The 24,501-nt window shown below is 37.3% G+C and overlaps 1 protein-coding gene across 1 annotated transcript in view; it reads left to right on the top strand.

Moving 5' to 3' along the window:
* The window catches only part of LOC149200278 (DEAD/DEAH box helicase), a 418,917-nt gene that overhangs the window by 226,803 nt on the left and 167,613 nt on the right, over nucleotides 1–24,501 (top strand). The window contains exons 5-6 of the mRNA XM_089402651.1: nucleotides 12,612–12,736; nucleotides 21,609–21,748. Coding sequence (XP_089258777.1) covers nucleotides 12,612–12,736; nucleotides 21,609–21,748 — 265 coding nt within the window. The remainder of the gene's footprint in view (nucleotides 1–12,611; nucleotides 12,737–21,608; nucleotides 21,749–24,501) is intronic.

The following is a 24,501-nucleotide window of genomic DNA, read 5'->3' as shown; positions in this document are numbered from 1 at the left end:
TCGGGAGATGAAGTGAACAGTCTCTCCCTCATGTATATAATAAAGACCAACCTGAAGGAATAACATATGAATTAATTTGGTGGAGTTACTGCCTGGCCTGACAAAAAATAAGGTATGTATGATTGTATTTGTATTTGCATTTGATATTGTAATGTCATGGTATATGGTTGCAGATAAAATGGATTGAGCATGATCAAAAGGGAAAGGATCTCCTCCTCTGAAAGGATGCAGAAAGACATAAGTCCAACTAGATGAAATCAACATAATATGTCCTCATATGAAGTATGAGGTAGTTGAGTACAATTGAAGAACTCTGAGAGCTCCTGGAAATGAAAGACATGAGGATGAAAGAGATCATGAAACATGCAACCATGATGAAGGCAATCAACATCCAGAGGATCAGGAAGACTTGACTAGGAAACCTCCCAGAATGATGTGAAGACTCTGATGGAAGTTTGAAAATATGAGGACCCTTGACAATAGATATCATTGGGAGATGTTTCAACATGTATGCAGGATGATTGATACCTACAAGAAGATGTCACTAGAAGAAGGCCATCACCAAAAGGTAATATGTGATTTGTTTTTGGTGTCTGACCTCTTGGAAAAGTCTAGGTATGTGTGCAGGATCAAGGAAAGGAGAGTTGTGAAGGATGTCACAACTATGTACCTTGTGATCGAGAGCAATGTTGCACGAAGCAGGGAAGAAGCGGGGACGTTTTTTGGAAGCGGGACGTGGAAGCATCATTTTCCAAAAATCTAGGAAGCGAAACGTCTGCTATATATATATATTTATATTTTTTTGCATTTATACTCAAAACAAACATCCCAAATACCAAATTAGTTGTAAAAGAGATGAAAACATGCATATTTTTGCATAAATCAAGATAGATATAATACCATTGTACATTGATGATTAATTATTCGAGCATCAACCATATAGAATCTAGATTCTTCTCCTCTTGTCTAACCTTTGCCTCTACCTCGATTGTCTAGGGATATTAGTCAACATTGCCCAATTTTGATCAAACTACCTAATTCAAGACTTAAAATATGGTAGAAAAAGCTTAACATGCTTGATCGATGATTTTGACTTGATTGAAAGGTAATTTTTTGGTAAGGGCATGCCGCGTGACAAAGGAGTTCAACAACTAACACCACCAACACTACGGTACATATAGGGCTTGGTGCTCTTGATTAAATGCTAATCGCATACCTTCATACTTGATATAATCTAATGAAATACCACAATCCCATTGATCCTGAATTCCTGAAAACTGTTAAGTTTGCTGAATTTTGAATAGGATATGAAATTCTATTTTCTCCATATGAAGTCCAATGAGGCTGGAACCACTCTCAAACATCTTGAGTCATTTCATGTTAATGTTAAAAATTTAAGTAAAAGGATGAAAATGAAAAATAAAGGAGAATGTCACTTTTACTCTAAGAATTTAACATTACCATGAGGGAGCATTTGCTATATTTATATTTTCTTTTATATTTTTTTTGCCTTCATTCCTCACCCTAACCTAAGGTGGACCCACCCCGAACAAGCAAACTCACCTAAAATTAAAAAAAAAATGAAAAAAAAAAACGATTTTCTAAACGCTTTCTGGAATCGTACGCTTCGCCCTCTGAAGTGCCATGCTTAGTACTGCTGAAGCACGCTTTGGAGGAAAGCTTCCGAAATTTCCAGGAAGCGTCCAAAACAGGCGGAAGCGCGCTTCCGGGGACGCTTCCTGGACGCATCCGCACGGGACGCACTTCGGGCCTTGGAACCAGGGGGGACGCTTCCTGCAACATTGATCCAGAGCAATCACTGTTGAAGAAAAGTGAAGACAAATGAGCTTATGAAGGAAGCCCCAGATGTAAAGCCAAGGAGGAGACTTTTCGGAAAAGAAGGAATGACATGACGAAGGAAAGTAATGAATGGCTGACCCTACATGTGAAGAAATTGATGACATCGAAGTCTTGAATCATCAGTCAACTAGAAGACCCTATAAAGCACTGATGATAGAGTCCTTGGGTAAGAGGGAGCTCTGGGAAGTTCCTATGAGCAAAGGAACTCGAGCAAGTTTATGAGTAAAGAGAAACTTGGAACTCGCCCCTAGTTAAGAGGGAGAGTTAGACACGACATTCTTGTCTTTAGTTTGGAAGAAAGAATGGAGGATTGTGTAATTATCTGGCATCTGACACTCTTTGAGGATGTGGTAGGGCATCCAAGACAAGAGTGGGCAAGAGGACCGATATTCTTGAGGGCTGGGAACCCAAGATGAGAATAGTCCTAGTAGGGCATACTCGGAGAACACCCGGGTGGGTATGACCCTAAGAGAGACAATGATGATGCATGTCTATCAGTCATTGGTCTCGCCAACATTGTGTGCTCTGATCTAAGTAAGAGATAGAGTTGTTAGTCAAGGCCTTGCTAAATGGATACAATGTTGGTTGAAATGATGCTATAACAGATGGATTGCAAATCCGATTCTTCTTATGAGAAATTCTTCAGATTGAGAATGACCAAGTACCATTATGAATACCTCCCTAGTTAAGAGGGAGTGTTGAAGAAAGTGTAACTAGGTTCAGTCTTCATAATGACATGATCTTTGTATTTGATGTAATAAAAGAGAATAAATTATTTTTGTAATCTTGCTGCATGGGTTTCATGAGCAAGAAGTGTCACTAGGTAAAAGACTTCTTCTTGATGTCTTTAGGATTTATTTAAATATCAAAGAGTCATGTCATGTGTATAAAAACTCTTTATGAGTTCATGTAAATATGTACAGGTCTTCCAAGTTGTCTAACAACCCTCCAAGACCAAGATCAATGCCTCAAAAGAAAGCCTACCGAAGTTTACAAGCAAAACATCTAAGGATCTTCATGTCAGCTCAAAAGTAAATTAAATATATAAATATATTTAATGTCGGCTTGAAACAAGAGTCACATCGGTTCATGGGATCACGTCGGCTCATATATGGAACGCTCACCACTATAAATACCCACGAAGGGTCATCTCAAAAAGACAGAACTTCACACTTCTACCTCTCTGAAATTTCGGGTAATGAAGCCGCAGTAAGGAGCCATAGTCACGAGGAGGTGAAGCCGCAGTCAAGGCGTGGAGCTACAGTCACGAAGAAGAGGAGCCGCAGTCTTGAGGAAGTTTAGCTGTAGTCAAAGCATGGAGCCGCAGTCATGAAGAAGGAAGCCACAATCAGATCCGCATTGAGGTAAGGTATGTCTAAGGGTTCAAGCTGCCTCCTCGGATGGGTTAAGGAGCAGTAGGACCAAGGCTTGTCACCCTCTCGACATACCTGTAGATTGAAGGTATCCTCGTATGGAGAGAGCAACAAAGAAAGGATGAAGTCTGAGCATCTCGACATATCTATCTCGGATAGATGACAAACTTCGGATGAGGAAGCAGAGATCACGTTGATACTCCTGTAGCAGATAGCCCATAGTCTCGATGATGATCACTGTGGTATAGAGGGAACAAGAATACTTCACAGTGAGCAGTATGAATTGGATCTATATGTCTCGGCATATGGAGCAGTGTTACAGTCTATAAGGAGGAGCAATTCTAATGCTTCAACAAACTGATAATAAAGAAATAATATAGTCTGGGCATCATGAGGCAGTAATGAGAATCACTGTCTCAGCAAATATACAGTGATGACAAAGATATATTGCAACAGTCATCATGATGATGACTTCAATGAAGAGCTCATTGACATAATGTAATGACTGTCTCAGTGCATCAAGGAAAGCATAGAGATCACAGTGAATGGATCACGTTGATATGAAGCAACAATGAAGATCTCAATATTGATGGCTTCAATGGTGCAACAATGAGGAGGATCTCAACAACAACGGAAAGTAGGATTGATATCTTGGTCTTGGAGAGGCAAAGTGTGTCAAGGGTCCTAGTCTTTGTATTCATCAATGGAATCTCTATAAGAAGAATTTATGCATGGGTTTTCCTCTCTAAGAGGGAGAGGTTTTGGCCCTAGCAGAAAGCCAATCACTGTTGAAATCCAAGCCCATGTAATTTTTCCTCAGGGAAGTATCTTAATTATGTCAATTAATGATTTTTTAAATTATTTCCAAGTCTAACTTTTAGGGAAAGTGAATAATTAATTGACATTATTTGGGATAAGATCTATTTTCCTCTAGAAGCTTGTAGAAAGTTTTTAAGTTAATCTTAGCCATCGATTGGATCAAGTGAACTTCTAATTGTGGTCATTCATTTGTGAATGAGAGATTATAAAGGGAACCAATGGACAAGATTAGACATCAATCGAGTGGGTGATTTCAGAAGACACCATAGGGTTTCCGCAACAATGATTAAGGAGAGAAATTTCCTGGGTTATTCTTCATAAGATAGATTTCTAGTTTTTGAGTTCCAGAGGGAATTTATCACGATCGAATTATTTCTACAGAAGTCAGCCGAGTTTGGTAGGGAATGTTTGCCAGTTCACCAATGTGAGTTGCCAGAGGTCCAGATCGAGTTGCCTTTTGCTAGTGCGAATTGCTGAAGGTAGTGTGAGTGGCCCGTGCGAGTTGCTAGAGGTAGTATAACTTCCTAGATCGATTTTCCAGAGGCAGTATGAATTGTTGGGAAGGGCAGTGCGAGTTCCCATTTAGCCAGTGCGATTGTAGGAAGGGAGGGTGAGTTGTAGGAAATGGCCAACTTGATCTGTAGAGAGAGATTGAAGTTTTTCAATTTGATTTGTTCAAAAGTGAAGAAAATTTTTTGTTGGAGCTTTGCCAGTGTTAGGAAAGTAGTTGTAATTTCTCAATAACAATTTTGTTGAAGATATTAATAAAAGCCCTCATATTTGAAAATTGGTTTTCCCCACATTGAGGTTTTTCCACTGTTGTTTTATCCAAAAATAATGGTGTAAATTGTGTGATTGGTTTCTAGTATAATTCCTATAATTTTGTTTTGTGGTTATTTACATTATTATTCATTACTTCCCGTAGAAGAATTAATTTACTGTGAATAAGAAATAGGAAATAATTACACTTTTTGGGTAGCTAAAAATTTCACAGGAAGGAGCATTGGATAGCAACAAAGTGGGTTTTCAGGTATTTGTGTGGCACTATTGTTTGTGGATTGTGGTACCAAGGAAAACAAGGATCGGATAGTGTTGGACATACATAACTTTGTTGATATAGACTAGGTTAGAGATTTGGATGATAGAAGATCTATATGTGGTTATGTATTTAACCTATTGAAGGAACAATCAATTTAATGATTAGAAGATAGTCTTTAGTGGCACTATCAATTACAAAAACATAATACATGGCAACCACTTTTGGATGCAAGGAAGCAATATGGTTACAAAGATTGTGTTTAGGTACTGTATTGGTACAAGAAGCTGTAAGGATAAATTGCAACTGTTAGAGTGGAATCTTCCTGGCAAAGAACCTAGCTTATCATTCGAAGACAAAACATATTGGTGTTCAATATCACTTCGTGAGAGATATGATTGAAGACAAGAAGGCATTGTAGGAAAAAGTGGACACTTTAAAGAATGTTGCAGATTCATTAACAAAACCTGTGAGCATTGAGAAATTCTCTTGGTGTAGAGAAACAATGGATGTTTTTTCCCTGGATTGTGGATCATGTGTTCCTAGGATTCCCTATGTGTAAAGAAAACAAGAAGTGGTAGAATGTTGGGTATCTATTATATTCTTTACACGATTATCCCCACACACTATACAATGTGCAATGCATAGTGGGGGTGGTCATAGGGGTGGTGGCAGTGCTCCCAAATTTTTGTGAGGGTTTTTTGTATGTTTTTGGCAGATTAAAACACATGGTTTTGCTAAAAGTGGTTTTGTGGCACAGGTTTGCCCATGGTTTTGTAGTTTTGGTTAAGGAACTATGGTTGGATTCTAATCTAGGGTAAATGTATTGGCAGTTCATGGATGTCATAGGATATATATGTTGTATTGTAACACTATACAAAGGTATATATATTGAAAAATCTTGTTGGTTTTCTTGGTTTTGGGTTTCTAGGATAAAATCTCTGTCTTTATGTGTGTGTTTGCCATTACATCTTTTCTATTTATTTAAGAATCTATTTGCCACAATAAATTGTACATGGTTAAAACCTACGTGATAGAATTCAATGAAAATTTATCAATTGTGTGAATCTTGAAATCTTGAAAACTATTAAGTCTAATAAATTTTGAATAGGATATGAAATTATACTTTCTCCGCATGAAGTTTGATGAGGTTGGAACTACCCTCAAACATCATGAAATAATAAATGGTAATGTTAAAAATTTAAGTAAAAGGATAAAAAGGAAAGATAATGAAAATGTTCTTTATCTTTCCTTTTTATCCTTTAAGAATTTAACATCATGATTAGAGAGCACACAGGGAGCATCCTGGGAGTGGTCAGGGAGCGCCTAGGAAGTATCTATGGAATGTTTAGGGTGCATGCTTCCTTCCTTCGAGAGCGTCCTAAGGAATGTCATGTTCCCAAAAGGGCATGGAGCATCTCAAATTTTTATGTAGTGTGCTTGCAAATTTTGTGAGTGTGCTCCCTTGATACTCCCACTTAGAGCACGGTTCTTGGGGGAGGTGAGCCTTGTGGGGGGGGAAGGGGGGGTGGTGGTTTGCAACATTTTGTTGAGTAGAGTGCTCCCCTTGTTGGCATATTTATTACATGTTTTGAGGCATGAGGGGATATACTATGCACTATTTTCTAGGTTTCTCCACTTGTATGCTCATGGTATTGGGGAGGTATGGTGGTATTTTCACATGGTTCCATATGGTCTTCATTATATTATTATTATTATCTCAAAGAATATGTAACCACTCATGCACTTATCTCTAGGGTGCATTATCTGAAGCCACATTGCTTCTTAACTTATGGCACTGGATGCGATATACTTTGATTCTACTGTACTGAGTGCGACAGGAGTTTGTTTCCTGCTAAAGCAACTCCTTTGAGGTGCTCTTTTTGTCCTCTACAGTCCCTGCCCAAACTGAATCTGTATATCCTTGTAGCCTCACTTCACCACCTGAGACATATCTCAGACCATATTGAATTGTACCACATAAGGTAACTCATCACATGCTTCATTACAACCCAATGCTCTTACCTTAGCTCAACCATATACTGGTTTAGAGTGTTCACTACAAAGCAAATATCCTGCCTAGTGTTAACTGGGTACATCAATGATCTGATCAACTGCCTGTACATCATTGGATCCACCAAATGTGAATATGAAGCGAAATCACTCAGCTTCTTTAGATTTGTCACCATAGGTGTAGTTATGGACTTGCAGTCCATCTTAATGAATCTCTTCAAAATCTTGACATTGTACTTCTCTTTTCTGAGGAAGATTTCATCTGATCTCTGCCACACCTCCAATCCAAGAAGTAATGGATCAGGCCAAGATCTCAAACTCCGAGGCAAACTCCCTCTGACACTGAAATAAATCCTCCCGTGGTAATCTTGATTCTTGATTGGTCCCTTTGTCACGAAAGCAAATCCTCTTAACACTGCTATTCCCTTTGTCAATGAAGCATATTCTGTTGTTTGGCATGGTTCCTCATAGAAGGCATACTGCTTCTAGAGACCTCATCTCTAAGCATCTTGTCTGACAATCTCAGCCCATGAGATCCTCTTGGAAGGCTGCTTCTTCCACTGTGCTTGACTGCCTATGCCCTCGGAACTAGAAGCTCTTTTGGTCATATCACATGGTCCTAGATGTCCTAATTGTTGGAGAATGTAACTAAGTTTGGTCTTCATAATTGTGTCAAAATATATTTTGTAAATACAAAAGGAAGAAAATAAATTTGTTATTATTATTTTTGTAGACAAGGCATGGATTTCATGACCCTAGGTTTTGTCATGAGTCAAAGTCCCATTTGGACTATCTGTAAAAGAAAAGGAAAATATTTTATTTCGAGTTAAATTGTCTCCTCAAGACCAAGTCGGCCCTCTTGATGATCAGGTCGGTCAACCCAAAAGAAGTGACTAGTCACATAGACAGACAACTATAAATTGGGAATCGTGCTGGTCGATTTACATAAGATTTTTGTGTGATTCTATTAAGAAAGATCCGAGTCTGCTAAGGCTGGAGATGCAAGTTTCTTTATGGAATAATTCTAAAAGATGAAAAATCTCTTATGGATAATGACGCGAGCTTCTTAAGGGCTAATGGGACTGTATTCCTGTGGAAACATTACCAGAATGAAAACATACTATCTGAGCTTCTGAAGATGGACAAAATGGAGAGCCGACTTGGTGCATGTGGAGAAAATTGGTTTTTGGTCTTGGATTTCTCATTTGATCTAATTCTATAAAAATAGAACAATTTTCTGGGTTTTCCCCTTGGAGGGGTTTTGCCCTAGCTTGGATCCTATATCTCGTGTCTATTATTTTCTGTGATCTTTATGATGCATGGTTTTTAATAATTCTTTGATGAAGAAACATAAGAAACAATAATAAAATGGCTAAACATATTCACAAGCAATTATTAAAGAAGGAGAAATGTTATTAATCTTGTAGCCTCCCTATTTCTCTAACACTAATGATATGTATAATTCTCCCTCTCAAACATCGATTACTCTTGCTAAGTCTATGCTCGAGCCATTAAGAACCTGACAGTTTGGCGATTGAAGCAAAACTATCCTTGTAGTCCACTCCCTCTTTTTGGGAAAACCCTCTTGCCACAAACTTTGCTTTGTACTTCTTGATGTTGCCATCTATTGTAGGAATCATTGCATTGGCAGTCTCCACAATGTACCTATTCTTCCTTTCTGCAAAACTCCATTCAGGAGGCCATGGAAGAAAAATCATAGCTAAGCAAAATACAAGAACAAGAGGTTGATTAAAAAATAAAAACAACAATAATAATCAAGGCAGAAAAAATATGAAGTACTTATCTCTTGATTAAGGAAAAAACTACTGAGGATTGTAGGGAATTGTTAACTCCCTCTCTGTCAGATCTGTAAGAGAGGCTCGGAAAGGCACAACTGCCCACAAGCCAATCATCACTACTATTGGTAGTAGTTCCTAAATAAAGAATTCCTTAGATGTCTTTTGAGGTGGACGCTCATCATTATCATCATTGACATTGGTTGCTGATGCATGCTGCTTTCCCTTCCTTTTCTTCTCATGACACTGGGAGTCACAGTGTCCAAAATCATGACAAATGAAGTTCTTGATCTTTGACATATCTTTCTTCCTCTGATCCTGAACAGGAGCAGGTCTTCTACCTGTATTCTTCTTATCTAACTTTCCAAAATTCCTTCTTCCTTTTCCTTTCCTTATATGAGTTGCAAGGGCTTGTGTTTCTTCATCGTGCAGATTCTGTAAGTTATTCCTGGACAACAATCCGACCTCCTCTCGGACACAATCAATCAATGGTATCTCCAATGGATATAAGCTCATCTCTGATCTGAGAGACAACATAAACTGATCTAGTCATAATAACATTAAAGAGACGATTTTTCAAGGTTAACTTCCTACTAGTGTTGCTGCTCTCATACAATCCTACTAGAGCATCATATACTTCCTTGGCAATCTTCAATGCAGCAACACGAGGAATCAGGTGTCCTTTATGGAATATACCAAGATTCTCTTGGCTTCATTCTTCTTGTACTTGGCTTTCTCCTCAACTCCCTTTGGTTCTGGAATAACTTTTTCCACATGATCCCGAAGCTCATTCTTTTCCAAGATAAGGAGTATACTAGTCTTCCAAGATTTGAAGTTGATGGCACCATCTAACCTGTCTTCAACTCTGAGACTTGCTGCTTTTTTGACCAGAATCTAAACCGAATCAAGCTGCTGAATACTTGGTCTCTAAGGCTGACTTCAATGTTTGATCTTTCAACAAAGCTTTGATAACATGTTGAATTTTTTTACAAGATATACAATAAATATAATTTTCTGCTAGATAATTACTTTCTAATGATTTTCACAGAGTATTCTTATGCCACTGATATCATCGAGTCATTACGCTTCATAAAATATCAACAGTAAATACAGTGAACAGGGAAGATCATAGAAAGACAACCATGCACAATAGAGAATATTTTTACACTGGGAAACCCAACTTTGGGAGAAAACACAACAACTTTTCTTTAGGAGAAACTTTTCTTAAACAAGATTTACAAATCAACAATGTCTTGAAATTTGTGACAATATTCAAGTTAGAATACTAGTCAAACCTGGTCAAATTGCAACAAGTCAACAATTTTCAAAACCAGTAAAGACAGTCAAAAGTCAATGCTAGTCAAACTGCAGTCTTCAGTCAAATTTGGCCCTATGGTCAAATCCACACATGCGACCTTAAAAATTTGATCAAACAGAACAATTAACTAAGTCAAACATAACAGTCAATGCTTGGTCAAACAGCTGGGTTAAAGACAGTCAAAAGCATCCTCGACATGTGCAGCTGTCCAAGAGAGAGAAATAGACCTCAGAAAATCAGATCAGACTTGCTCTTCATTTGTTGAACAAATGAGGCATTGCATCATCTATTTATACTTATCGAATGGGTGTGACAACCCAAGGAACGCACCCCTTCACTTTTCTAGGCTGACTTGACTTTCCTGGGCCGATTTGATCCTCCAAAATTAAATTTTTTATTTAATTCTTCATAATTCGTCTAGGCCAACTTAGGCATGCTGTAATACCTCCCGATGCTACACAAAAATCAACACTCCTATGTGCGTACAACTTAGCACCTTGGCCAGACTTTGCAAAGGCTACTAATACGAGTGGTAACAATAGGCATTAGTCTTCTTCCTTTTAGTCAATCATAAAACCTAATATTCAGTTCTTATTTTATGTTTAAGGGTTAGGTTAAGGGTTTGCAACTACTTTACATGAGTATACAACCCTAAATAAGTTGATGTCTTTGTAATTGTGCATCTATTTAGCTTAAAATTAGTCTTGTTACCATATTTTTGTCTTGCTGATTTAATTTACAGTCCTATTAGGGCTAGATGTCTGGTTTCTTTAGACTGTTATATGCATTTTAACTTTTATATTAAGATTTATTTAGCTTCGTAAACCCTAGCTTAATTAAATGTTTTAGCCCTCCTTTTTGCTTAATGATTACTTGTTTCAAGGGTTGAATTTATTGCTGCTATCATTTGTTCTCTGATGTAATTTATCTCTATTTATATAAGTTTGCAACAGCCAATAGCTTTTTCTTCTTTTGTAGTGTGGGGATACTCTTGTACCAAGTGTTGACTTATTGAGCCTTCTAAATTGCCCTTGATCCTCATTTACTCAAACGTGAAAATTGCATTAACCACTTTGTTGTTACCTTGATTATTATCTTCCATTGGTGGTAAATTAAATAGCTACATAAGTGTTCTTGACACTAATGTGTCTTGACTTAAGAACCCTAGAGGCTGCTAGGGAAGCCTCCTTTGTGTAGGATCCATCCTTCACTAAAACAAGGGAAGTTGTTGCCTAGGTGACAATGGTAATACTTCCATGTTCCACTAGTCTTAGCATCTTGTGAAAAGCTTTGCACTAAGGTGCTGGATTTGTGATAACATTGCCCTTGCTGGATTTTATGATTTAATTTAGCTTTGAGATGGGGATGAAAGACGAGAAGAAAAGCTTGTAATTGAGAAAATCTCAAAATCTCAAAATCCAATCAGTCTAATCTGTTATGTATAAAAATTAAACTGTTATGTTATGTATTAATTATGATTAATGCATGTTCCTATGCCGTACAAAACTTTGCAAGATGCTGGAACTTGATGGTTATAGAGTGACACCAATAAAACTAATAATTGATTTGTACCATAGTATTAATGTATGGATAATTGAGCATGTACTAACGGATCATTATGGTGGTGTACACAAAACTCTAGTGAAGAGAAAAATGAGTTAATTGATCAGTGCCTTTGTTACATATGGAACAGCAGATTTAGTGAAGCTAAAGATGAAGATGGGAAATTATCCATTGCAAAAATGGGGAGTAATGCTTGCATTAGTTATGCCCTAACATGGAAGGATACAATACGGATAGACTCTTTGTAGTCCAGAAAATTATCTTGTCATAACCAAATGCATATACCTCGTATTTCTTCTATAAATGATTGCTTAATTAGATGTACCTCTAGAATGAAAGTATATACAATGCTTGTAACCATGCCACCAGGAATAATCCTTTTTGCTATGGTGATCTGATTCTTTAGACAATTATAGTATACATTAATAAAACATTGATTTTAATCTGTAAAGTTTTCTTCTATCTCCTTTCCAAGATCACGAGACTAACTGTGCAAAAAACATTGGTTGTTTTATATGGATAGCTCCTTTATATATTTTGGCAATAACTTGACAGCACAAATAAAGCACCTCAATGCTTGGTTCTACTTTGGAAGTATGAGTCTTTATCAAATACCCACAAGCTTTCTTCTTATTCTCTATAGATTAATTTGCAGTGATTGTCATGCATTATTTTAGCATTGAATTATGATAATCACCACCATTTTCTTTAATTCAAATTTTCTTTCAAATGGACATAAAATTTGGAGTTTCACAACACATTGTTGTTTTTTAATAAAACTCGCATCTGTGAGAAGAACGACTGATTGTGATGTATATACTAATGAGTTTCAGAGGTTTGGAGTTAAGCAAAAGGAGAAGATCGCTTCTTTTAAAACCACAGTGGATGTTGTTACGCTTTCTGCAACACCTATACCCCGTACACTATACTTGGCTTTAACAGGATTTCGTGATGCTAGGTAAGGGAAATCTTTGAATTTTCATCGTCATCTTATGCAATGATATGGTGAACAATGGACAGTTCAAACAGAAATGTCGACTAACCAATTAAATTCTTTGATATGCCAATGATGCTTAAGATGAATTAATTGTTTTGTTAGTTGTAATAGCTTCTAGTGCATGAAAATTTTTAGTTTTGTTGTCTTGGGCTTTTTGTTGGATAGCATGCTGTTTCTATGCTATAGAACACGATTCATATAGGGATCCATGTTTTTTTGTTAATGTAAAGAGGCTTTGTTAGTGAAGTAAAGATTTGCTTCTTGGAGAGGTCACGCTGAGAAGCTAGAAAAAATGTGAATTCCTTTACTTTGAAGTGGCTAGGAGGCATTGGGAATAGTCTCTCCTTCATTGCAGTAACTCGTATAAAATTATAAATTAATGAAAGGCACAAAAAGACATATCCATGATACTATAGAAACAACCCTCTATAAGCTTGAAATGAAATGTTCTAACCCTAAGAAGCAATGTATATTCTTGCTCAATTGACATCCTCAAGTAATGTCTAATAAATATTTGATGTATTATTAATGTTACTATGTATATACATTATTGGAATACTCTAGTTTGAACACATCTCCTAATATTAAATTTTTGAAAATTTGACTTTCTCTTGCTCCCATGTTTCCATACATATGTATGTATGATTAAGTAATTGTGTGTATGGGCCAGTGACACATGAATCTCCGATCACTCGCGATTAATCACGAGTCAAACTCTGCTCTTCCCTCAAACGATCCGATTCAACTCTGGGCGAGTCAAACTTGCGTTGACTGAGTTTGACTTGTGGTCAACCCGAGTTTGACTTGCGACTCACCGATTAATTTCGATTTAGGTGACTGAGGTGATTTTCAACCGTCAACTCGGCGAGCACGGGTTTTAACTTTTAGGGATCCCGCATTTTTCGCTGTGTGGTTTAGTTACGTTAAAAATTAAACGTTGGTCTGTAACTTACTTCTCACTTCTCAGGCCCGCAACTCATACATCAAGAAGGTAATAGAGTCGTAGTGTAATAGAGGCATAGTGTGCAGTGTGCTCCAGTGTAGCTTCAACGTGTGCTATGTCAAAGATTTCAGTGGCAAACCATTATTGTATCATTTCAGCAGCAATCAAGAGATTTCAGTTACTGCGTTTTACTGATTCGTATGCAGTATTTTATAAACTTTTAGAAGCAGATGCTTCTGGTTCTATGTAGTCACTGGTAAGGACTTAGGACTTAGTACTTTGGATCATGTTTGGACTCATAACATATATGAGATACTTATTCATTCATGATATTTGGGACATCTATTGATATTATGCATTGTTTGGAGTCTGGACATGGCTTTGTTGAATATGAATGAACAATGTTTTTTTTAATTCAATATGTATATATCTTTATTTATTGAATTCACCGATTTTTTCCCGATTTTTCCCCGATCCGATTAAAACTCTTCGCTCTTTTGCCTCGCCGATTTATTGCCGATTCCGAGTCTGGTAACATTGGTATGGGTGCATAAGTATATTGTATATGTGTGTATATGCTTTTCTGTATAGTATATATTAATAAACTATTTTAAAAATTGAATATACACACATGTTGCAACGTGCATACGAACATATCAATTAGTCCAAACTCGTGCGAAATATTGTCCCGATAATGTAGGGCGTTGTTTTGAGTGTGTTGATTTTTGTAGCATCAGATGTGTTCTAGCCACGAAATTTTGTGGAGAGGCTATAATACATGTATTATTCGAAACCCAGAAATCGTTTCTGGAAATTCCACCTAGAGACGACTGAATTAAAATAATTAACATTTTAAAATGATTTCCCAAGCCTAAACTTAGGAAATCTGGTTAATTAAAGAGTATTAATTAAGTCATGGTGAGAATCTTCTAGAAGAAGACATGGATTGACTTCTAGTTAATCTTAGCCATCGATTATATTTTAATCTTGGCCGTTGGTGCTCTGATAGAACATTATAAGAAGAAGTCGATGGGTAGATGGAGAACACACTAGGGCAGATACTCAGTTGCTCAAGCAGATCGATTTTCTCAGTGGCTGAAGTTCAGCAACAGAAAATCGAGTCAGAGAGTGAGTTGCAGGTGGGAGAGAGGGGGCATTAGCATAGTCTGAGAGTGTAGGACAAATTTGGAGGAGGCAGCGCAGAGGAGGTGTTGAAGTTTCTAAGTCTACTTAGTTAGAAACCCTCCATGCATTTTATCCGATTTATTCCTACCTACTTGTTCTGTTACTTAACAAGTTATTTACAATGTAAATACTGAAAAATAAACACTAGTGCATGCTCAACATATTACAGATCAACCACTGAAAGAAACAGAAACAATCACACCAAATGGCACCATTTTTTTTGGAGCAATGTCCCCGGAGAAACCCAATGTGGGAAAAACAATGCAACTATTTGAGGGTTTTCTTATTAAGCAATATCAAAGTACAATTTGAGTGCCGAAACTGGCCTACCCAACAGAGAATTTCCTTGGCAGTAATACCTCTTAGTTTGTGACAAATTTCCTGGCTGAAACTCTGGATAATCCTTCCGGCAACTCCTCAGCTCCAATCTGCCCTAGAAACCCCAGCGTCAGCCTTTTCTGGACTGCATCAGCCCCTCTCTGCCCAGCGCTAGCCTTGCATCACCCCGGAAGGGTCTGCGTCAGCCTTAGGAGGCCCTACGTCAGCCTTCTAGCCCTTTGCGTCAGCAATGCTGGCCTCTCTGAGGCTCTGCGCAACTCCCGAGTCCCGACTACCTCTGCGTGGCGCTGCGTGAGCTCTGGCTGCTACTAGGTCACTCTCCTCGGGTATTGCGCTGCTCTCCCGGTACTATCTCTGCCTCTTTGTCCCTCTGTACTCAATGCCCCTCAGCTGCAACTCCCGATCACTAATTCTATCTCTCTTAGCAAACCCCACTCTAGAGAATAGAATGACTGATCACTCTGGTGTCTTCTCCAAGTGACCCTCAAGCCTCTTCTTATACTTTTCCTATTGACATATCAACGGCCGAGATTAAGTCCCTAATCAACGACTAAGATTAGATCTGGCTTGATCCATGTCTTTTGGACCATTCTAACATAGTTTCATATTAATCCACATTAATATTTTATTTTCCCTAAGTTTAGACTTAGGGACTCCATTAAAAATATTAATTATTTTAATATCTCCTAAACTGTTTAGAATCTGCCCAAACCATTTTTGGGTATTGGATATCTCATGTGCCCCAAGCTCTCCACCAAATTTCGTGGCTACAGCACCGCGATGCTACCCCAAATCAACAGGAGGACACAGGTCGGCACAACAAAAGGGTTGACGCAGGGCCCACCTAGTCACCGCGCAAAGAGTGACAAAGAAGGGCCAGCGAAAGATGTAGGAGGTCCTCTTCCGGGTCAGAAAATTGCTGTGGAGTGTGAGAAATTCACTAGTAAATTTCTCTCCGTGACTCTTCCTCTATTTTGTCTTGTACAAAAATTATTGCTGAAGATTAATAAAAGAAACCCTCATTTGCTGCACCGGTTTTCCCACATTGGGTTTTTTCAGGGAAAATTGTCCAAAAACAACTCACTGTGGTTATATATGTGTTAGTATTTTCCTTGTATTTATTTTCTGCATAATTTTATTTTTGAATGCTGCAATGTATGTATTTTGAAATTTGTTGTAGAAAACTACAAATAATTTGTTTAAGTAATTTAACAAATAGAAGAACTATTATCAGTTACTATAGTAGGATTCGGGATCATCGAATTTTCACAGGGTGGTGGGGGTGAGAGTTGAGTTTGGGTCGGGGTTGAGATCCTTGAGCACTGTGCCCAAGGGAAGCTTTACAAGTCGTGCTTATTTGTGGGGGAATGTGGGCATTTGCAAATAAATAGAAATTGGTCATATGCATATATGCACATTTGTTATGTAAGGTTTTAGGGTTTAGGTTTGGTCTATTTTTCCACATTCATGTCCATGATTAAGGACTTTAATCTAAGGCCTTGGGAAACTCATGGGCTCATGTAGATGGTATCATAGTTATCAGAACCAGATTGGTCATTGAACCGGTAGAACCCCTGGATCAGGAACCGGTTAGAACCATACGAAAATTGGTAAAAAAAACGGGACCAAAAAACCGGTCAACCAAAAACACATAAAATATTCAAAATTTAAAGAAAAACATATATATTCATGTGAATCCAAACCATTTTTAGACAAATAAGCAAAAGTTCCCATTTATATAACATGTAAGGGTGCACATAATCAAAATAGCACTGAGTGCAATCCATCTCTAAACCAAAAATACATCATCAAACAAGCTCTACATGGCCACTAACACATGGTTGCGGGGGAGCACCCCCACTCCCCCCCTCGAATTCGCTCCTGGAGAGTGCTCCACTCATGAGCGAATTGGGAGCAACCTCAGGAGTGTGCTCCCGAAATTCGCTCCTGCAAAAAAATCCTCTCCTTGGTTTATTTGCAATTTTTTTATCTCAAAGATGTTACATACACAAATGTTTTTCAAAGAAACAAGATTATTTAAGTAGGGTAGCCTAATATTCAAGCCTGTGGCCCTAGTATTGATATGCTTTCATCCTTTTGCTTAAATTTTTAACATTACGATGAAATGACTCAAGGTGTTTGAGAGTGGTTCCGACCTAATTGGATTTCATATGGAGAAAGTAGAATTTTAGATCTCACTCAAAATCCAACAGACTTATCAATTTTTTAGGATTGGGGGGATTGTAATGTTTCCATTGGATTTTGTCATGTACTGGGGTATGTAACTCGTATTTAATCAAAAGCACCAAACCCTCTATGCACCTTGATGTTAGTGACATTGGTTGTTAAGCTCCTCTATCATGACCAATGTTGCACGAAGCGGGAGCGAAGCGGAAGCAGGAGCGCGAAAGCGTCATTTTCCAAAAATCTAGGAAGCGAAGCGTCCACGGAAGCGTCTGCTATATATATATATTTTTTTATATTTTTTTGCATTTATACTCAAAACAAACATCCCAAATACCAAATTAATTGTAGAAGACATGAAAACATGCATATTTTTGCATAAATCAAGATAGATATGGCATCCATGATTCCATTGTAGTTACTAGTATGTACAACAATCATCTATATTCTAGCTATTACAAACATACATCAAATTTTTAAGCATAGAGTAGATGTAGGTAAGCCTACGTTGTTGAGCACATGTCAACCGGTATACGACAATCATGTTATTAAATTGAAAACAAGTACATTATACAATTGGAGCACCATGACACGATAATTCGAAGTTGACGTATACGTTAGCCTATTTATTTGGTATGATCTACTTGAAACTAAGGTTTAGCATTTGAAAATCATAAAAAAAAAATTAAAAAAAATTGTATAGTACGAAAAAACTAAACTTTGGTGTTATCACTATCACTGCCTACCATAGTGACATAATAATAGAAATAAAATTTAAATCGGTCAATCATGTTATGTTTAATCATGTTATGTTGATAGTGTATCTGTAAACAAGTTGGTGTGTTTTGTAACATCAGTCAATATAGAAAATTATAATAGCCGTATAAAACTAATAGCACAACAACAATTCTATGTTGACATAGCCTATATGATGATTATGCTCTGTTGATTATTGTGTATTGAGTTGGACTTACTAATTTTTTCACAGAGAAGCTACAACACCATAACTGATATGCGCAAGAAGATAACTATTCATTTCTGAGCCATGCTCCATTGCTCGATATAGGTCTCTCCGTTAGGGTATTGCATTTCTCTATATGAGAAACTTTGTGGCTGTCAATGAAAGATCATCATTACAGTTACCAATCATATTAAAACCCATCAAACCCATAAAAATTGTAGTAAGGAATCAAGGTCCAATGTTGTGTCTTAAACACACCACATAAACAATTAAAATAATTATCAAATTTATTATCTGATGACAAGTTATGGATTAAACAATAATTTGCTACACACCGTGAAGTTTCAATAACTCGACGATGCTTTGAATGTATGTAAAACATAGTGCGTATTCTTATAAATAACCTTTAGATTTTGAGAATTATAATTCATTACAGAACTCCTCATGGAGATGCTCGCATAACTCCACCACTATCGTAAGCGATCTGGAATCCAACGTGCAAACAACATGATTTTAATAGCGCTTCCGGAGGCCCGAAGCGCCCTCCGAAGTGCAGATCGGGGGCAACGCAACCCAAAAACCAGGAATCGTTTTAAAAATTCGGAATCGCGCTTCATAAAAACTGGAATCGCGCTTCGTCTGGAGGTTCCGGAACGCTTCCGTACGGGACGCGATTCCGGCCTAGGATCTGGGGGGGGGGGGGCGATTCCTGCAACTATGATCATGACCCTACTAAACTGTGCCCATCACTCAAACAAACTCTTGACTTCACATGCTACGTTTTTTCTATCTTATGTTAATTGCTGAGAGGGTGATATTAATGACAAAGATCCCAAAATAGGCAATGATTTTGATGATATGTAGCTATCTATTGTAGCATGATTTTTTTGGATGCTAGGGGCCATTTAGAGCCTATTTGTTGATGTATTTTCGATTCAAAGATGGATTGCACTTGACGCTATTTTGGTTATGTGAACCCTTACATGTTATATAAATGAGAGCTTGTAACTTGTGGACGTGGTTGATAAAGATTATAACTTCTAGATGATTGATGTTATATGGTTTATCCATGTTTTTTATGCTTTTTATATCTAATTCATCATTCTAAAAGCTTTTGTTGACATATATGCATCAAAATATACAAAAATATATATTATATAAAAATCCGCTCCCAATTTGCTCCCTACTCCCGCTTCTGCTATTGCTTCCCGCTTCCTCTACTGCTCCCCGCTTCTGCTCCCGCTCCCAAGTAACCTTGCACTATCATCCAAAAAGAATTATGCTATAACACATACCTACATATCATCAAAATCATTGCCTATATTGGGATCTTCGACATCAATATCACCCTCTAAGCATTAAAATAAGATAGAAAAATCATAGCATGTCAAGTCAAGATTTTGTTTGAGTGATGTTTATTATTTTTAGTAAGCTCATGATAGAGGAGTTCAATAACCAATGCCACTAACATCAAGGTACATAGAGGGGTTGTTGCTCTTGATTAAATACTTGTTACATACCCTCGTACATGAAAAAATCCAATGTAGCGTTGCAATCCACCCAATCTTGAAATCCTGGAAAACTGTAAAGTCTGCTGGATTTTGAGTGAGATTTAACATTCTACTTTCTCCATATGAAATCCAATGAGGTAAAAACCACTCTCAAACATCCTGAGTCATTTCATGGTAATGCTAAAAATTTAAGTCAAAGGATGAAAATGAAAGATAAATGTCACTTTATCTTTCATTTTCATCCTTTTACTTTAAGAATTTAACATTGCCATGAAATGCATAGCGATAGTAGGGCCATATGCTTGAATTAGGCACCTATTATGGGTTAGTGCCTAGCTAAGACAAACATTAAAAGAAGAAAAGCAAAACAGGCCCCACTTGCTGCGTTCTACGTGGTTTTACCATACTCAACCGGACAGAAGCGATACAAGTCACCGATTCGAACCGTTTTTTGCCTCAAACGGTCGGACCAGTTGGTCCGATTCGATTCTTATAACACTAGATGGTATTTAATGTTTAAGTGGCTATTTCTTAAGTTAGTCCTATCCAATTAGTTCGTAGACTATGCTATTCCTCATATAACCACCTTCTCTTATTTTTTGGTTATATGTGTGTCAATGCAATTGAAGGAATTGAAACATATTCTATCTCACTGGTTTTGTTAGATTCAACTATTAAACTGTCATAGCTAATAGGGTTTTTCCTCTTATGAGATCATAACACTTTAGAGAAAGATGAATTTGTATTGATTTTGACCATCTTAGGGCATTTTTATGTCATCAAACTTAAAGGACCCATTAGTTATCTTAAGGGGATGAATAACCTATCTACAAGAAAATCAGGATAACATAGGTATTACTTTTTCATTGACCTCCTAGTGACTTTCTAGCATTAACAACCGAGACACAGTTTTTATTTAGAATGTGATCCCTGTAGGAGTTAGACATTGACTAAGTCCATGGTTGGAGGAGTTGTGTTAAAGAGGGGTTCATTCCAGATATTTGTATATGTGCACTCAAAATTGGTCAGTGTATTAGAGGTGCAAAGTTGTGCATTGTCATCAGTGCAGGATGTACATTGCAGTGTTCATATTTGGTGTGCATTAGAATGGAAACTCTTCGTTGTGTCATATAGGTATAGGTATCCAGAGATGAGGCTGCTATATTTTGCAGGACCATTAAACTAGTAAATAGCAGAGTAGCTAGTATAGCAAATGCCATCTTTATTTACTTTGCTTTTTATATTTACCCTTTACCTGTTTGTTCCCCTTTTCTTTTCACAGAGACTGTCTAGGAATAATGCTATTGGAAAACATGCTTGCGTGAAAATTCCGCAGGACATTTGTTGTACTTTGTCATGGTTTTATACATTTATACATATGTTCTGATGTTTATTCCTATATAGGTTTCTTTCTTTATATTACTTCTGACATTTCTATGCGTTGTTTTTGCACTCCCACATTGTATTTATACTGGTTGTACTCTTCAGTTCCATTGACCTTGTTTTGTGGTCATTTGTTGGACATTAATATAATTATCTTATCTTATCTGTTTGAGTTGGTGCTTTTTTCAGTGCCGGGTTTATGGCGTACATTTTTTTTGCAATTTCTGGCAGTGAGATAACCTTTGTTTTAAAGAAAATGACATTTTTCAGTGAAATTAATGCACATGTTCCTTGCTTTCAGTGCTAACTACTGGTTTTCTGTCGCAGCTTGATAACAACTCCGCCCCCTGAAAGAGTTGCTATAAAAACTCACCTTTCTGAGTATAGTGAAGAAAAGGTCATTTCTGCTATCAGATTTGAACTTGCTCGAGGGGGCCAGGTTTTCTATGTTCTCCCTAGAATACAAGGTTTGTACTTGATGCATAACATTGCAGTTTCTTGTTTTCCTGTTTCTTCTCAAAACTAGTAAACAATTAAAATATGTATCCGGGGAAGGTTCTTCAAAAGGTCAAATGAAACATTAAAGTGTATGTTTCTTTGTCATCTGCATTATTTTTTCTGTTTGTAACTCTTTCCAAAGGAGGTTGGGTGTTCTTTTTCCCTGAGGTATTTAGAATAGAAAACACAATATATGGACTGATTTGAATGATCAAAACAAGATAAAGCATTCCTTACAAATGTGCAAATGGAACAAAATCGATGCTTTTGATAGGATCTTGGTCATGTTACAGTGGAAATATAGGGACTTGCCTTTGTATCAGAAATATATTTTTATTTGAGGTATTGTTTCTAGCTTATTTATAAATTGTCACATGTATAAGAAGCTGCACTAGCTATTGTTTGCCAAGATCTAGAGGTATCCAGATGCAACCATCAGCTTAAACTTGCTTATGTACTTTTGTTGAGATTTGCATAAAAATGGGCATGGCATATTATTAGGAAATTGAAAACATGTCAATGCAATCAAAGATAACGACAGATGAAATATGTAGAGAGTCTTGTACTCCTAAATTCATTTATTTAACACAGAAGACAAGATAAAGATAGATATGGCCCATAAGCTAAGATTCAACACAATTCAAAGGGTACAACTATTCTATCCAAAATTGTTTAGTCAAAAGATGGCATGGCACTTATTCTCAAGTTAGACATCTATGATTACATGCATGCAAGTCATTTCTTCTTGTAATTTAGCGCCAATACAAGCTTAAGTGTAATATGAAATGGGGTAATCATATGTTTGGCCCTTTTTCCACAAAATCTAGTACCTTAGTGCAAAGCCTCACTAAGCACTCTAGATTAAGGGTAACAATGGGATCAGTCACCATTGTCACCTTAGTAACTGTTCCCCTGCTGTTTTGTGGATGGATATTATCCCCAGAGGGGAGGCTTCTCTAATAGATCTCAAAGGTTAGATAACACAAGAATTACTAGGTTAAATACTCTATGTTACCCCTCATGTCAGCAGGGGTGCATACATGGTTTTACCGTACATTTCACACCATTTTAAGCCCAAGGTCACAAGTTAAAGCCTTGTAACAACCATGTGAGATCTTGTATTAGGTGTCCTAGACCTTGTGTTGGTTAGCCATGGATAGTACCTTTGGGTTCATCTTTGGTTCCTTTTGTGTTGGATAGGGATTGGGGGGCTTTGGATGGACTTACTTGAAAAATCATGGTTTTAAAGGAGCCTATTTTTGTAGGGTTGATCACCAATATATGGGCTAGTTCAATGAACATCAAAGTGCACCTATGTCTTACTACATGGTTATGTGTCTATTGAATTTGTATGTGGTTTTGGCCTTGGTGTGATATCTCTCAGATAGTTTTCATACATGGCAGTCTCACAAAGACAACTTTCCCTTTTTCTTGAGGTAGTTCACATTTCCCAGTGCAAGTGATCTTGGAAGTCAAAAAGTCAACTTGGTCCCATATTGTTTGGCTTAATGAGAGGATGACATGCCATGTAGAATTTTCCCAAACAGTGAAGGCATTGTCAAGTTATAGCTGGTCAAAGTTGGTCAACAAGTATTATAGTTTCGAGGTGCTAGAACAAGGTTAACTTTGGGTAGTTTCAGGCTATGTCACAAGGTTCGTCGAACTTTAACCTTGAGGTTTGAATTTTGGCGAACCTTAAAAAAATTTTGAGGTTCGACGAACCTCATCGAACCTCATAGCCATTGAACAAGTCCATAGATCAAAACTCATAACCTCATGTTACATATCAAGCTTGTAATCTATCCTTGGAATTTCCATGTTCACGGTACCATTTTTTTTTTATGTTTATTGATGTTTATATTTTACTATTTTATCTTATATTTCATTTTAAACTTAATATATGTACATATATAGAAAATGTATATAGACGAACCTAATGGCGAACCTCTTAAAAAAATTCGAACTCGAACCGAACCTAATCAATGTCGAACCCGAACTTGAACCCGAACCATGTGACATAGGTTTCAGGTATGTATTACGTCAGAAGTGGTCTTTGGACAAGGAGGAACAAAGCCCAAGTCTTAGTTTCTTCAAATTTCTCAAGGTGTTAGAGAACCAATATGGGGGTGTGATGACATGGCAGTTGAGGTGATGATGTGGCAACATAGGGCAAGATGAGGAAAAGCAAAACGAGACCCATATGAAATCAAGGCAGGTTACAACAAACCTAGGTGGTAGAAGAAGCAAATTCATCAAGGCATTAGAGCTCTCATGTCACAGTGGTCAGGTCGAGTTATTGTTCAAGGAAAGTCAAGTCAACTAGCTATTATAATGGATAAGGTAGTCGTTTAAGGGTCAAAGTGGAATATTGGAGCCCAGTGGACCAAGAAGTTAGAGAAGATACAAGTGATTAGCTGTTACAAAGTCAAAAAGTCATCTTTTGGACCAAATCAAATTACTTCTCAAGCAAGTTGAGTTGTAGTGGACCAATTTGAACTTCCAAAGGGCCATTGGAGTGGAACATTGAACTTTTAGAGGGTATTGTGCTTCATTTCCTAGTCTTCTAGACCACAAGCAAAGGGAACTTTGGATTTCAAAAGGGAATTTGACTCAATTCAACCCCTTAGTGGGCAAACTCATGGATGAAATGTAATATTTTAATAAATTACTAAGTCTTCACAGGTGGATGACTAGTAAATATTATTTTCTAGAGGAGTCTAAT

This window comes from Pinus tabuliformis, chromosome 2_1 (genome assembly GCF_031772625.1).
Source record: "Pinus tabuliformis cultivar Carrire ecotype Pingquan chromosome 2_1, CPIR1, whole genome shotgun sequence".
Classification (NCBI taxonomy): domain Eukaryota; kingdom Viridiplantae; phylum Streptophyta; class Pinopsida; order Pinales; family Pinaceae; genus Pinus; species Pinus tabuliformis.
The sequence above is the reverse complement of the archived record's forward strand: the minus strand, read 5'-3'. Positions and strand labels throughout refer to the sequence as shown.